Source organism: Salmo salar, chromosome ssa15, assembly GCF_905237065.1.
Source record: "Salmo salar chromosome ssa15, Ssal_v3.1, whole genome shotgun sequence".
Lineage (NCBI taxonomy): Eukaryota > Metazoa > Chordata > Actinopteri > Salmoniformes > Salmonidae > Salmo > Salmo salar.
This window is the reverse complement of record NC_059456.1, coordinates 37,148,374-37,164,878: the sequence shown is the minus strand read 5'-3', so window position 1 is coordinate 37,164,878 and position 16,505 is coordinate 37,148,374. Positions and strand designations below refer to the sequence as shown.

The 16,505-nt window shown below is 43.4% G+C and overlaps 1 protein-coding gene across 1 annotated transcript; it reads left to right on the top strand.

Annotated features, from left to right (window-relative positions):
* The first annotated feature begins 380 nt into the window (after nucleotides 1-380).
* LOC106571519 (E3 ubiquitin-protein ligase RNF217) lies at nucleotides 381-15,561 on the top strand. Its single transcript, XM_045695683.1, has 6 exons — nucleotides 381-1,685; nucleotides 10,898-11,119; nucleotides 11,627-11,791; nucleotides 12,622-12,823; nucleotides 13,974-14,045; nucleotides 14,927-15,561. Exons 1-6 carry the CDS (start codon nucleotides 747-749, stop codon nucleotides 15,001-15,003), a joined length of 1,677 nt encoding a protein of 558 aa, XP_045551639.1. The 5' UTR covers nucleotides 381-746; the 3' UTR covers nucleotides 15,004-15,561.
* Nucleotides 15,562-16,505: the final 944 nt, after the last annotated feature.

Sequence of the window (16,505 nt, the reverse complement as noted above, 5' to 3'; positions counted from 1 at the left end):
TGTTGCACTGGACCCCAACAACATTTATGATGATATTTCAGTGTTTTGCTGAGAGTACTGTAGATTCATATCTAAACAATTATTAGCTGAAGGTTAAACCCCCATGGCAAATAAATACATTGAAAAAAATATAGTCAGTTGTGAAATTAAATGCCATAACTTTCTGATTTGAATTTTCATTGTTTTATTGATCATGTCTAGCAGCCAGAATATTTACATTGGAAACTGTAATAGTAGAATTTATTATAATCTCACCAAATATAGATATTATAATTGGTATAGAGTATTTTTTCCAAAATGCTTGACGTAAGGTGTTTCTCACTTTGTAGAATAAAAAGATTGCCCTCATGATTTGTATGAGTTGCGTCCATAGATTTGATGCGCCCTTTGTGGGCAATGGACGTAAAGTACAGGTCATACAGTGCTAGATTGATTCTACCTTGGTTGGTGGTAGCCTGTTGCTGGGCAGGCAAGCGTCTATGGATCCCCAGAGACCACACTATTAACGTTGCTTAACAGTAATAGATGGATATGCATCTGACTCTTACCTTGCTTTTTTTGATCGACAAATGCGCTGTTATTTCACAGCCAAAGAGCTGGTGCGCGTACAGGTTGCATGAAGTCAAACAGCTACAACGTTACGGATTTATTTTCTCCCACACGCAGCCCCGGAAGCAGAAATACACCCTACTTGGGTTTTGTTTTGTTTGGTTCGTATCTGGAGTTGGAGAAGAGGTAGAGCGTGCATGGGGAGTTGTACCTTGGGAATGGAAGATGAACACATTTCTCTGAATGTGTATACGTGCAAAATGCCGAGTTTTGTCAGCAGATATGACGAAGAGACAGTCTGCAATCCATCAGAAATGCTTGATAAAGTTGAGACATCAGGCACAGATTTTATTCAAGATGTCAGGGAAACAAAGATCCAAACACCAGACGGTGACGGGATATTGGAGACGCACACACACAGGGTTGAGAGGACGGGTAGTAAAGAAAATGTTGAAGGATACAGTTTCAGAAAACCGACGGCAGTGGATATTTTGAGGAGGAATTTCGCGACGACGAGATCCCCTACGAATTTCAAAAACAATTCAGCAGATGACCAAAAAGACCCAGAGGATGCCATGGTAGAAATAGTTTTAAATGAACGAATTGATTGTGTGGACCTTGAAAAGTCAAGTGGCAGTGAAACAAATGTAAAAGAGCAAATCGCAGATCACACAGAGGGATTAACGTCATCCGATTTGAATGAAGTTGATGTAACAGATTCATACGATATTTGTGAAAGTAGCAGGGCTGACGACGATGTCGTACAGTTAAAGGAACATGTTTACTGTTCAGTATACTGTATTGCAAACGATAACTACAGGAAACCAGCTGACAATACCGGAGAACACCAATATAATGGGGCGATAACTCAGTCAACATCAAACGTCCTTACAAAGCCATCCACAGATTTGCGGCAGCAGAGCAATTTGGAAATGGGCCACCACACCGTTTCCGATCCATATACTCTACCGAACCTGATTGATCCTAGAACTCTGAGCAACTTTTACAATGGGGATTACAATGAATCAGTTGTTTTGGCATGTAGCATCTGTCTGGACGACACGCACATAAAGCCGTTACTTTGTTGCAAGAAGGCAGTCTGTGAGGAATGCCTGAAAATATACATCATTTCACAGGTAAAGGCCTGGTATCCCAATTGTCTATGTTATCAAGCCTTCTGGGTGGGTGTGTGTGTGTGCTCAATAGACACGTTGACACAAAACAGGATGGGGCCTATATATATATATGGCACTTGTAGGCCCACCTGTTTTGATACATTTTGGTTTTCACAAGACAAATGTACATTTACACCCATTGGATTGCTTTGTGTTAATTTAAGATCCTCTCCAGCTCATGTGGCATGTTAATAGTGTATCTGGGTGCAGATGTTGTGGTCTGTCGACAGCTGGCTTGCTGTGTCCTTCTGAATGAACCCAATGGGAGCCCTGGTCCATGTGCTCAGTTACCACTAAGAGGAACACCTGCAGGGAGAGCACTGGGATCTAGTATTACACTGTGCACCATGTGCTCAACTACCTGAGGAACACCCAGTCAGGTGGTCTGTCTCCTGCTGCAGCCTGGAAGAGAGCCAAGTAATTGGGATGTAGGCTAGTATAGTGATGAAAAAAACAGGTTGAACACTTTCCCATCTTAGTGTTAGGCCTAAATGTCAGTATTTTTGCTGGGCTGCTTGGAGAGAAGGGATGGAAGGGATAGCCCATTGTGTTGTAACAGTACTGCCTCGGCCATTGTTATCCTTGTTTAGGGAAGTCATGTGCTTCCTGCTTTCTGAGCCAACTGACTCATCTCACAAGGAACAATCTGCAACTGTGCTGTGCTGTGGAATTCAACAGGATGACTAGGCCTAACTCTGTGCAACTGAGTGTTAAGTGAAAGGATATGCAAGGCTTTTCCCAGAGAATGTATCAGACAGTGTCTCTGTCTATCCTTTAATTAGGTGTGGAATGACTTAATACAGTTTCTATGGATGTCTAACGCAGATAACCAGTGTGTGGTGTCTGTGGTTGGTTTGCACAGATAGGGAGTCTGTAAATTATAAAAACAAATGTAGGGTCACAAAAGAAATTGCGACATCAGGGAAAGCACTGACTGCCTGCAGAATGAATTTGTTGGCTGAGTGTGGTGGGTGTGTTGAGCGCTGTCTTTCCTTGCGGCTGATGGATGCAGCGGAGGGAGGGGTGGGGACAGGTTTGTGTGGCTTTAATTGATAGCTTAATCACAGAGCTCTGTCTCTGTAGAACCTAGTGAAATCACGCTTCTCTTCCTCTGGAGACTGCGTGCTGTGGCTGCGTGCTGTGGTGTGTTATCTCTGAAGACAACTTCAGTTGTCCACCTAGACCAGAGGTCTCCAACCTTTTCTAGCATGAGAGCTACTTTTAAAAAATGTAACATGTCGCAAGCATTTTATTTTTAGCTTTCAAATAGGCCCATTCTTTTCTTCTCCACTCTCCTGCAACTCTTCCCGGGATCCTTAGTGCACTACTTTCTCTTGTACACAAGGTTTTCTGTCAATATACCTGGTCAAATAATGGTAATAAACAACTCTAAGGGGTAGCTCTATAAAATCTTTTTTGTATTTTCCCAAATTATGTTTTCTCTTTTTATTTTCCTGGTTTTATTATTATTTTTAAATACTCTCAAAATTACAATTGTTCATAGAGAAAAAACGAAATTGGATGTTCTGAGTCCATGTCTGCTTAAATCACTTCAGAAGAAAATGTTTTTTAGATCTGCAAGATTTTTGGACTGTAATTTGGACATAAATGCGCATCTAACCCTTTAATTGTGCATCTAGCGAGTGAGGAATGGTTTTGTGAAATCTATTTCTGTCGACCCACAAGATGGTTATCACATCTACTGCCTACGCACGGACTGATATACAAACCGGGGCAATATTGCTGGAAATTAATTGTGTTAGGTTTGGCTTTTTAAGCCAATAGTGGCAGTAGTTGGGAGATTGTGGTGTCTGATACTTGTGAGATTTGTTTGACAGTTTGCGGTGGAAAACATAAAAAATGTTATGTACTTTCGGAATTATTTGGTGAGCTACTCATACATTATATATTCAAAAGTAAGTGGACACAACTTCAAATGAGTGGATTTGGCTATTTAAGCCACACCCGTTGCTGACAGGTGTATAAAATTGAGCATACAACCATACAATCTCCATACACAAACATTTGCAGTAGAATGGCCTTACTGAAGAGCTCAGTGACTTTCAATGTGGCACTGTCATAGGATGCCACCTTTCCAACGAGACAGTTCATCAAATTTCTGCCCTGCTAGAGCTGCCCCGGTCAACTGTAAGTGCTCTTATTGTGAAGTGGAAACGTCTAGGAGCAACAACAGCTCAGCCGTGAAGTGGTAGGCCACACAAGCTCACAGAACTGGACTGCTGAAGCGAGTAGCGCATAAAAATCGTCTGTTCTTGGTTGCAACACTCACTACCGAGTTCCAAACTGCCTCTGGAAGCAACGTCAGCACAATAACTGTTCATCGGGAGCTTCGTGAAATGGGTTTCCATGGCCGAGCAGCAGCACACAAGCCTAAGATCACCATGCGCAATGCCAAGCGTCGGCAGAAGTGGTGTAAAACTTGCTGCCATTGGAGTCTGGAGCAGTGGAAACACGCTCTCTGGAGTGATGAATCACGCTTCACAATCTGGCAGTCCAATGGACAAATACAGAAATGGTTTGTTGAGATCAGTGTGGAAGAACTTGACTGGCCTGCACAGAGCCCTGACCTTAACCACCTCTGGGATGAATTGTAACGCAGACTACGAGGCAGCCTAATCACCCAACATCAGTGCCCTACCTCACTAATGCTCTTGTGGCTGAATGGAGCAATGTTCCAACATCTAGTGGAAAGCTTTCCTAGAAGAGTGGAGACTGTTATAGCAACAAAGGGGGACCAACTCCATATTAATGCCCATGATTTTGGAATGAGATGTTCGACGAGCAGGTGTCCACATACTGTTGGTCATGTAGTGTATGTAGTTGCGAGATACTGGTAGCTCGAGATCGACCTGTTTAAGACCCCTGACCTAGAGGGATCTTGTTATTGTCATCAGGTAGCATCAGATTGCAGACTGTTCCTTGGCTTTCAAATCCAATTGAGTCGCTGACTCATCTGTCTCGGGGTCAGGATAGGGACTGTTACAGCTCCAGTTTCCTCCATGTTCACGTGTCTGTCATGCTTAATGCATTTCAGGTATTAAACCCATTTTGAAGGATTTGCTGTTGGCTCTTTTGGGCTCAAATGCTCTAACACTTCTGGTGTTCTGGTTTCTAAGCTTTTCCAGTGATCTGTATACATTATACAACTCAGAGTTGCAGGCCTTCCATGCTTTATGTTCTAAGGATCTTATGAACACTGAAACACAGTGGGAAAATAGGCCTAGTTACTCACCAAAACTTGTCCAGTTATTGATCTATGTCAGGGGTCTTCAACCTTTTCTTGCCCAGGGGCCCCCTCCCAAGCAAACTGGCAACCAATGGACCCACATATGTTAGCAAAACATTTCCTGTCTTATCACCAGGTGAATGATAGCTAGAAAGGTAACTCCAAACATATTTTCACTAAGAACAGCTGTTTAGCTGGTTAAACAAAGGTTAGTTAGCAAAAATGTATGTCCAAGTCAAAAAAGCTTACCTGCTGCCCGCGGCACTTGCCTCGCTGGTAGCCTATTCGCCGGTGCTTAATCAAAGACTATGTCAGATACTCTAGTGACTGTAACTGGCTACAGTGTGTGTAATTGGCTCAATATTGGGAGTTGAAAAATAATGTTGACATCATTAGAAAGAAGATATTCTACTCTTACTGTAGGTACGTATATCATTCAACATTTATTTATTTGGTTGTTTTTAGTCATAGTCATAAAACATTGAAATAATAAAACATAAATCCATTCTCCCCTTCCCTGCAGTACTTCAGCGGACCCCTAAGGTGCCAGGGACCCCTGGTTGAATACCCCTGGTGTAAGTGTTCTCTCAACTGATGTGGGTTTGAAGTATACCTTCTAGCTCTTCAGTCCTGTCCTACAGTATCTATTCTTTTCCCTCTTTTTTTGTTGTTGAGGACTTCTGATAGCTTGTTTGCCTGTTATGATTCAAACTTATTGTTTTTAAAGTCTTAATGTCATTGGAAGACATGCAGGCTTTTGTAATCATAGTCTCATGAATAGGCTGTGTGGTCTTGTCTTAATTGATGTGATGCTGCCAGATCAGAGGGGTGGAAATATGACTATCACTCCAGTTCAATCCCCTCACCATGTCTTGAGTGCAAAAAATACACTGTATTTTAAAAATCCTAATTTAAATGGCTAACTATTCATATAATATAGCTACATGGCAGTCCTTGTCATTGCTTTCTGAATGTTTGTGTGTTGTCATTTTTTTTTACACATCCATGTGTCTAGTTAGGAATGACACGTTGTTTTACTTTTAACACAATCACTGTGTTGGCACATTTAACACAACATGTGTGGTCCCTAACTAGACTGATGAGCACTATCACAGTTGAGCCATGTATTGTCTACTTCAATCAAAATCTCATTTATTTATAAAGCCCTTCTTACATCAGCTGATGTCACAAAATGCTGTACAGAAACCCAGCCTAAAACCCCAAACAGTAAGCAATGCATGTGTAGAAGCACAGTGGCTAGAAAAAAACTCCCCAGAAAGGCCAGAACCTAGGAAGAAACTTAGAGAGGAACCAGGCTATTAAGGTGGCCAGTCCTCTTCCGGTTGTGCCAGGTGAGGATTATAACAAAACATGGTCAAGATGTTCAAATGTTCATAGATGACCAGCAGGGTCAAATAATAATAAGTGGTCTGGAAGCCCCAGATACAACAGAATATCAGTGTTGGGTTGATACATTTTTGGGGGGTAAATCAGGCACCTGTCCTACCAGTGTTAGTCAGTGTGATAGTCTGTGTTCGTCATAGTAGGATGATATGACTAAGGGATTACTATTACATAACATTTCATGAGCATAGATCAAGTGCGACATAACATAAGGAGTTGTTGAAGGCACCACCACATGTATCCATTTTTTTTGGTACCTTTATTTAACTAGGCAGATCACTTAAAAACCTCTTATGGACAGACGTTCCGCTAGCGGAACGCCTCACCAAATCCAATGGTAGCGCCTGGCGCGAAATTTGAAAAACCTTAAAAATGCTATAATTTCAATTTCTCAAACATATGACTATTTTACACCATTTGAAAGATAAGACTCTCCTTTATCTAACCACATTGTTTGGCCCTCACCAAACTCAGATTTACTATTAGAAAAATTGGATTACCTTTGCTGTTCTTCATCAGAATGCACTCCCAGGACTTCTACTTCAACAACAAATGTTGTTTTGGTTCGAAATAATCCATAGTTATATCCAAATAGCTCCGTTTTGTTCGTGCGTTCAAGTCACTATCCGAAGGGTGACGCGCCGGTGCGTTTCGTGACAAAAAAATTCAAAATATTCCATTACTGTACTTCGAAGCATGTCAAACGCTGTTTAAAATACATTTTTATGCGATTTTTCTCGTAAAATACCAATAATATTCCAACCGCGCGACGTTGTGTTCGTTCAAACAGTGAAAGAAAAAAATGGAGTCGTCTCGTGCACGCACGCACCAGTGTCATTGTTCCCAGAAGGACCACTCACCAAAACCCCTGCTGTTTTTCGCCCAGAGACTGCAGAGAAGTCATTCCACTTTCTTACGCCTTCTGAGAGCCAATGAAAGCCTTAGAAAATGTCACGTTACAGCAGAGATGCTGTATTTTTAATAGAGATGCCCTAGAAGTAGAACAAATTGTCAGACAGGGCACTTCCTGTATAGAATCTTCTCAGGTTTTGGCCTGCCATATGAGTTCTGTTATACTCACAGTCACCATTCAAACAGTTTTAGAAACTTTAGAGTGTTTACTATCCAAGTCTACTAATTATATGCATATTCTAGTTTCTGGGCAGGAGTAGTAACCAGATTAAATCGGGTACGGTTTTTTTATCCGGCCGTGAAAATACTGCCCCCTATTCCAAACAGGTTAACTGCTTTGTTCAAATGGCAGAAAGACAGATTTTGTACCTTGTTAGCTCAGGGATTAGATCTTTCAACCTTTCGGTTACTAATCCAACACTCTAACCACTAGGCTACGCTGCCACCCACCCCATTGTGTTGCTTCTTGCTGCCCATCGTGGTGTTAACAGCCTTATCATGTGTAGCTCCTCTACTAAAGTTGGTTCCACCAGCTCAGGCTGAACGCTATGGGCAGGTGTGTATGTGTGTGTGTGTGTGTGTGTGTGTGTGTGTGTGTGTGTTGGTTCTTCTAACCGTGTGGGCACCTAAAACCCCCAAATGTCCCCATAAGGATAGTAGAACAAGGCAAATTTTCCGGTGTGGGGAGATTTCCCACGTCCCCATGAGGCCAAAGGTTATTTTAAGTTTAGGGGTTAGGATTAGAATTTTGTTAAGGGGTTACGGGTTAGGGAAAATATGATTTTAAATATAAATACAGTTTAGATCCCCATGAGGATAGAATAACAACGTGTGTGTGTGTGTGTGTGTGTGTGTGTGTGTGTGTGTGTGTGTTGGTTCTATCATTTACATTTTTTACATTTACGTCATTTAGCAGACGCTCTTATCCAGAGCGACTTACAAATCCTTGTGGGGACCTAAAAGCCCCAAATGTCCTTAAAGGTTATTTTAAGCTTAGGGGTTTGGGTTATGGTATGGGTTTGGGTTAGAGTTAGGGGAAATGGGATAATATAACGTAACGTGTGTGTGCATTTGTGTGCCCGCGCATGGTAGAGAGCTCTGCCTCAGGACCACGTTGTAGTCTGAGGACAGAAGCGTTCTGCCAGTTTCTCCTGTTTAGTTCTGGCTCTGAAGCAGCAGGACAGTTATACTAGGTGTACACATACACACACCACTTGACCACAGATCGTGTGCCCTGGTGTAATCCAGGGGCACTGCTCTTGGAGGGCAGAAGGGAAGGGAGATGTTAGTGTATATATTTTTCACATCTTGCCACAGCTCCAGTGTCCCTGCTGTGTTGGCTGTCAGGGCCACTGTCCTGTGGCCTGGTTGATGGGTGTAGAGGTGGGCTCAGGGTTGCCCTATGGGACTCCTTCACACCCTCATCACTGGGCACTATGTTCACAGGTGGCAATTCTCTTACTGACCGTCTCATCAGTGTAACAGCCTAGCTAGTCCTAAGCTTGTGACCTTAGAAGATAGACTTCCCAGTGCAAGTCACAGCATAAACTGTCCACACATTCACTTCCTTTTATTTACACACACACAGTAGATATATCATGCTGGTGCCCACACACAGTTAGTTTCAGTACAATGGACTAGACATATTATTAGAAGAACATGTCTTATCCCATGTTTAGTTAATATGGGTTCTTTTGTCTAGTGAATTGGTCTTGTGTGGCTCAGTTGGTAGGGCATGGCGCTTGCCACGCCAGGGTTGTGGGTTCGATTCCCACGGGGACCAGTACAAGAATGTATGCACTCACAGTACAGGGCCACAATGTAAGCCATTTTGTGTTGTTTTTACTGTGACTTACAGGCAGCTAGTTGCCTGTAAGTTACTGTAAAAAAGGTACATTATGTTACCGTATTGTATGATATCCAATAGTGTTATTGTAATCTTTTTTGCTTCCCATAAGTTACTGTAAAACAACATTACACTGCATTACTGTAATCTTATTATTGCAATTGTAACAAATTAATTAATTAAAGGATAAATTAATAAAAATTAATTGAAGAGCGATGGGGTTTGTATTGCACAGTATTTTACCGTAATTGCGTGGCAGTGGAGCAATCAGGTTGGCTGCTAGTTATTGTGTTTACATATGAATACCACTTTGGGAGCCTTTGTTAAGTCCTCTAGAAGTGAAAGTGATTTAAAATACCTAAAGTTGTATTTACTATCACTTGCACTTCTAGAGGCCTTTAACAAAGGTGTCCAAACTGGAAGTGAGTAAAGTGCAAAACATACCAAAGGACATGGCAAATACTCAACCATTAAAGATTTGAGACTTGCTGCTTCTCCAGTCTGTTCCCTATACACATTTAATTGTTAGGGCACAACTACCACATATCAGTTAAATTAGTGCAGAGTTCTATCTAAAGGGTGGCACAAATGTAGCCTCTTAACACAGCACACCTCAAAATATGTTAATGAGCCAGAAACAACAGTACCATGCAACCATTTACGGTATGATTTAACATTTATGCCTAAAATCATTCAGACTGCATTGTCATTTACATCAATTTTCTGTAAATAATATAATATGGTACTTTACTGTTAGTTTTATTATATAATACTGTCAAAACAACTATAATGTTTTACAGTGCAGGAACAGGGTCCATAGGGCCAGAGGCCAGGCTGTCATAGTGAAAAGAGTCTGCTGGGCATTACCCCAGAGCTGTGCTGCATCACTCTCTAGTCTACTGTATGGACATGTACTACAGACCCCGCCAGGAGGGGATTACTCAGCTCAGATCAGCAGCACTGTGCTAATCCGGGGCCTACCCGTCTGTCTGCACCATGCCCTGGGAGGAGCACCCTGGAGGGGACCCACTGTGCCTGGAGCAAGGGTCTCCTGGAGCTCTACATGGGAGGGGGAGAAGTGGTGGTGGGGTGTACTCATGAGGCTAATGCTAAGACTCCCACTGAGGCCTACTGGGCCCTTTTTCCTCTGTAGTTTTCCACTGTTGTAGTAGTGTTATGACTATGGGGTGGCAGGTAGCTTAGCGGTTAACAGTGTTGGGCCAGGAACTGAAGTGTCGCAGGTTTGAATCCCCGAGCTGGCTAGGTGAAAAATCTGTTGATGTGCCCTTGAGCAAGGCACTTAACCCCAATAGCTCCTGTAAATTGCTCTAGATAAGGGCGTCTGCAAAATGACTAAAATGACTAGCAAAGTCACTAGTGGTTCATGGAAGCCTTCCAAGGCACATTCTCTCACACACCACAGTATCTCTTATAGGGGGATTAGGGTAACAACAGATCGTACCGCTCACCTTCTGGTAAATAACTCTTCCTTGTACAGTACCACCCAGGAAATGTATGTTCCGTACTGTATGTACTGTACACTGTAGTATTTGCTTGTGTATTCTGATTACCCTTCACCTACATAACACACATGCAATCCAGTAGCTAAATGTATCGACAATATTTTATTACCGGATCTAGGGCCAATGGCATTGTGTTTGTATGCAACTTACGACCACTGTCTTATTATTTGTTTATCCTAATTTGTCATAAAGCATTCACATCTCTCAATTGATCCCTGTGTTATGTCTATGTGTCCCCCAGGTCAGGGTGGGCAGAGCAGACATAGTGTGCCCCATCACGGAGTGCAGTGGTTACCTGGAGGAGAGCCTGGTGGTGTCCCACCTGGGCAGTGAGGAAGTGGCCAAATACAAATACTTCCTGGAGCTGAGCCAGATTGACTCTAGCACCAAACCCTGTCCCCAGTGCAGCCAGTTCACCTCGCTGAAAGGACACACCCCCAGCAGGGCAGAGCACAAATACAAGGTGAGAGAGAGGGCCTGTACTGTTCTGAGATCAGATATTATACAGCATGACTGAGCACAAGTACAAGGTGAGTACAGGGCCTCTGCTGTTTGTAATTCTTGGGAAAATATTTAGGTTTCTTGAATCATGTACAAAGTGCTTTTTCATGTATCATTAATGAGGGAGGTTTTAGTCCATGCAGGCACTTCAGTTCTTCTCACCAAATCTATGCCTCTTATACGCCATGCCTCTATCTAGCCAATCACATGTCTATGCCTTTTATACGCCATGCCTCTATCTAGCCAATCACATGTCTATGCCTCTTATATGCCACATGTCTATGCCTCTTATATGCCATGCCTCTATCTAGCCAATCACATGTCTATGCCTCTTATACGCCATGCATCTATCTAGCCAATCACATGTCTATGCCTCTTACACGCCATGCATCTATCTAGCCAATCACATGTCTATGCCTCTTACACGCCATGCATCTATCTAGCCCATCACATGTCTATGCCTCTGCAGATCCAGTGCACAAAGTGCCAGTTTGTGTGGTGCTTCAAATGCCACGCCCCCTGGCACGAGGGCCTGAAGTGTCGGGACTACAGGAAAGGGGACAAGCTGCTGCATCACTGGGCCAGCATCATCGAGCACGGCCAGAGGAATGCCCAGAAGTGCCCCCACTGCAAGGTGGGTGACAGAGCCAGGAGAGTGGAGAAAAATAGCAAACCTTGCTAGTTAACATAGCTACTGGAAGAAGATTGTGGTTGACAGTTCTGCAGCCAAACGATGATATAGGAGGCCTTCTCACATGGTCCTAAAGGGTGTTCTCTTGACTAGGTCGGTGGAGACAGGCCCGTCTGTTTTCTCCAGCGTTGTATGTCAACAACATAAGATGATTAAAGATGTGTTTTTCAGTAGTTCTACAGCCATGACCGTGTCCTCTGTGTGTTTTTTCACCAAGAGGAGAGAGAGAGAAAGAGAGTGACAGAGGTCTTTTTCCCCCCTTGTCCACTTGTAACAATGGCTGGAAATGAAGCATTCCATGAAGTCATAAGACTGAGTCCTGGGCAGAAAGTCAATACCAAATTAGATTTAGTATGCCACGTCAGCTCTTTGTTTCATACACAGTGAGAGGCCTTTTAGAAAGCAACAGCAACAAGCACAGTACTGCTAATTCATTTTGGTATTGGAAGGAACATTCACTGAGGTGTTGGCGGCTAGCTGGCAGTCTGTCCATGGCAGCACTCTCCTGTCAATGTAATGTCAGTCAGCATGAGTCAGGGAGAGGGGTTGAGTGATGCTCAGATATCAGGACAAAATGTTCCATTCTTTTCCCTCGATTTGGAACCAAACCAAAATACTTTCTATTCTGGAAATACCTGCGCTGAGCTGACTGATAATCTAGTAATTGATACATAAAGTTATTAATTTGTTCAGAAATTAGGGTCCCACTTTAAACGAACAACGACTTAGAAAAGCTTTATAGAGCATCCATGAGGTCATGTCGCTCTCTCCAGATCCACATTCAGAGGACGGAGGGCTGCGATCACATGAACTGCACCCAGTGCAGCACCAACTTCTGCTACCGCTGTGGGGAGAAGTACCGCCACTTGCGATTCTTCGGGGATCACACATCCAACCTCAGCGTGTTCGGCTGCAAGTACCGCTACCTTCCTGAGAAGCCCCACCTCCGCCGGCTGGTCCGGGGGTCCGTGTGTGGTGAGTCTGCCCAGCCTCAGCCCGTGACCCAGAGGCCCTTAAACCCTTTATAGAGGGGACATTTTGGGATTCCCATTACATTTCATGGTTAATATTATTAGACAAGCAAGCAATCAGTACCCTCTGACAATATGACAACTATATTTAGACTAGGGCCCTTAAGGCCTGATTTAAAAAGATGCTCTGATTAGCAGCTGTAGTTTTACAGTCCTTCTGCCTCCCTTTTAATTCAGTCGTTACACTGCCCATGACTTTCTTCCTTGGTCTCTGTGGTCAGACTCAGAGAGATACATATGCAGGGGCGACGAGTAAACTTAAATTACCACGTGGGTGGTCTTTCGTCTTCTTAATCAGTTCACACAATAATGAAGATGATCAAAACAGCATATACTAGCTTGATGCTGCAGACATGACTCTTTCACAACCCATTTTCACAATACGTCTAGTGCCTATGCTAAAAATTATATTGTGCATTGTAATTTCTCACAGCTCTGAAATCAGAACAGTAACGGTAAACTGTAGCTGCCAACACAGTGGATGATTTGCATGCCCCTTATCAGCAGAACTTCCTGATCTGAGATGACGCATGTCTTTGTGACCCTGCCCGCGGTGTGTGAATAGTGAACAGCTCTCCTGACAGATTCAGTAGTTCTCTGATAGGTGCTCTGACTGCAGCTCTGTATCTGTTGTTCCCTCAGGGCCTTGTGTAGTGACATGCAGGGCCTCAGCTGTTGCTCCCTGAGTGGGGTTAGCTAAAGTTAGTCAGAAACCTGCATGGTGCCAATGGAAACATCTGACATACACTGACAGTGGGATAATGTATCCCTCAAATGGTCTACAACACCCCCTCTACCTCCCATTAAAACACTCCCCTGCCTGCTCCCATTCTCATGTTTTAACAGCCTTGCCAATGAAAACAAACATGGGAATTATCTTAACCGTAGTCCCATTACTCGCTACTGGCTGTTTTGATTTAGGTTGGGGGTACTGTAATGGCGCAGGACCTCTTTGATAACCTGTTATTAAAAATTTAAATGTGCCAAGGTGCTATTCCAAACTGCCCTGTCCTCCCCATGCATTTTCATGCATGTACTTGTCCTGACCCCTTATGCATATCTGTGTTGTCTCTTCTGTCTTCCTCCCATTCCAGTGAGTAAAGTGGTGGTGGCCCCTGTTGTCATAGTCCTGGTGGTGGTTGTCGGAGCAGTATCCATGGTCATAGGTAAGCATTGTTACATCCTTTATAACATGAAACGACTACTATTACCTACTGTTTTAATCCTGCTGTTTTAATCCCGAGATAACATGAAACATTACATAACCGCTGGTGCTTTAGAGAATCTGAAATATTGTCACGTCCTGACCTTAGAGAGCCTTTTCATTTCTCTATTTGGTTAGGTCAGGGTGTGATTTGGGTGGGCATTCTAGTTTTTCTATTTCTTTGTTGGCCGGGTATGGTTCCCAATCAGAGGCAGCTGTCTATCGTTGTCTCTGATTGGGGATCATACTTAGGCAGCCTTTTTTCCCACCTTAGTTTGTGGGATCTTGTTTTTGGTACTGTATGCCCTACTGAACGTTACGTTTTCATTTGTATTTGTTTTGTTTTCGGTGTTCATTTAATACATTTATAATGTAAGCCTACCACGCTGCACCTTGGTCCGATCCTTCCATCGACGAGCGTAACAAATGTGTTACTTTCCCTTGGTTCAGGTATGTAGTGTGACTCCGCTTGTTCAGTGGCTGTGGTCTGCTGGAGAGGGCCACCTGTGTTTTGGTGTGAATTGATAGAAGCAGCTAAGTGTCTGCTTGTCCACTTCAGATAGCACTGGTACACTGGGCGATGGGAGGATGACACACTGATATAAAGCTGTTGACAGACACTTGTTAATCCCGCTCACAAATGATCTTACTGTTGTGTGTCCGTATTTCAAAGGTAATGTGTTCTTAGTGCAAACAACAGAACAGTATTGAGATTATTCAAGTATTTCCTTGATCGACCACCAATACTGTGAACACTTCCTTGCGAGAGGTGTCACTTCAGTCATTTCCCTGAGCTTAGTTCCCATTCCATATTAACCTGCCTGTTCTCTGCTCTCTCCTCAGGACTCGTGGCCTTTCCTATCTTCTACATCTGTAAGAAGAGACGGCAGCGCACCCAGGGTACTGGCCATTGGCACTGAGCTTAGGACCATGGCAGTGTGGTCAGGACCCTGCTCCAGATACGAAGCCCAGGGAGGGGACACAGGGATTTGGGGGGTGGGCTTCTCTCTGTACTGCATGTCTACCACAACACTGTCTGTGGCTCCCCCTCCAGCCTGTGGATCTAAAGGCTCACAGAGCAGTCTACTCCTGTTCCGCCCCACTTACCTCCACAGTGTCTGGGCTCCTATAGCATGGCTAGTGAAACAGAAACACATTGGATAGAATTAGAAAGAGTTACTGAAGATGTGTGGGTGAGTCTATCACCGTTCTTTTGCGGACCCTGAGCACCTGCATATTTATGACATTTTCAGGGATTTTATTGTGGTGTGTACATACAGGTAACTACCAAAATGAAGGAAAAACTTGAGTAAATGAGGGATACAAAGTACAGTGCATTCAGAAAGTATCCAGACGCCTTCCCTTTTCCCACATTTTGTTACGTTACAGCCTTATTCTAAAATGGATTACATGTATTTTTCCCCATCAATCTACACACAATACCCCATAATGACAAAGCAACATTTTTGCAAATGTATATTAAATAACAACGTTATTTACTTAAGTATTCAGACCCTTTGCTCTGAGACTCAGAGCATCCTGTTTCTGTCACGGTTGTCGAAAGGAGAAGAGGACCAAAGTGCAGCATGTGTGTCGTTCCACATTTTATTTATACTATGAAACTATGCAATATATAAATAAACTGAAAGACAAAAACAACAAACTGTGACGCAGAGGTGAAACATACACAACTCAAAATTAATCACCCACAAAACCCAGGTGGAAAAACCCCTACTTAAGAATGATCTCCAATTAGAGACAACAAGGACCAGCTGCCTCTAATTGGAGATCATCCCAAACAAAACCCCAACATAGAAATACAAAACTAGAACCTAAACATAGAAAACATGGGGGGAAAAAACCTGTCACGCCCTGACCTACTCTGCCATAGAAAATAACATCTTACTATGGTCAGGACGTGACAGTTTCCATTGATCACCCGATGGTCAATCTGACAGAGCTCCAGAGTTCCTCTGTAGAGATGGGAGAACCTTCTAGAAGGACAACCATCTCTGCAGCACTCCACCAATCAGGCCTTTATGGAAAAGTGGCCAGACGGAAGCCACTCTTCAGTAAAAGGCACATGACAGCCCGCTTGGAGTTTGCCAAAAGGCACCTAAAGGACTTTCGGACCATGACAAATAACATTCTCTGGTCTGATAAAACCAAGATGGAACTATTTGGCCTGAATGCCCAGCGTCACGTCTGGAGGAAACCTTGCACCATCCCTACGATGAAGCATGATGGTGACAGCATCATGCTGTGGGGATGTGTTTCAGAGTCAGGGACTGGGAGACTAGTCAAGATTGCGAGAAATATGAACAGAGCAAAGTACAGAGAGATCCTTGATGAAAACCTGCCCCAGAGCGCTCAGGACCTCAGACTGGGGCAAAGGTTCACCTTCCAACAGGACAACAACCCT

Coding starts and splice junctions, on each gene's coding strand:
- LOC106571519 (XM_045695683.1), top strand. CDS start 747: ATGGGGAGTTGTACCTTGGGAATGGAAGATGAACACATTTCTCTGAAT. Junction 11,792..12,621: donor AGAAGTGCCCCCACTGCAAG/GTGGGTGACAGA, acceptor CGCTCTCTCCAG/ATCCACATTCAGAGGACGGA. Junction 14,046..14,926: donor AGCAGTATCCATGGTCATAG/GTAAGCATTGTT, acceptor CTCTCTCCTCAG/GACTCGTGGCCTTTCCTATC.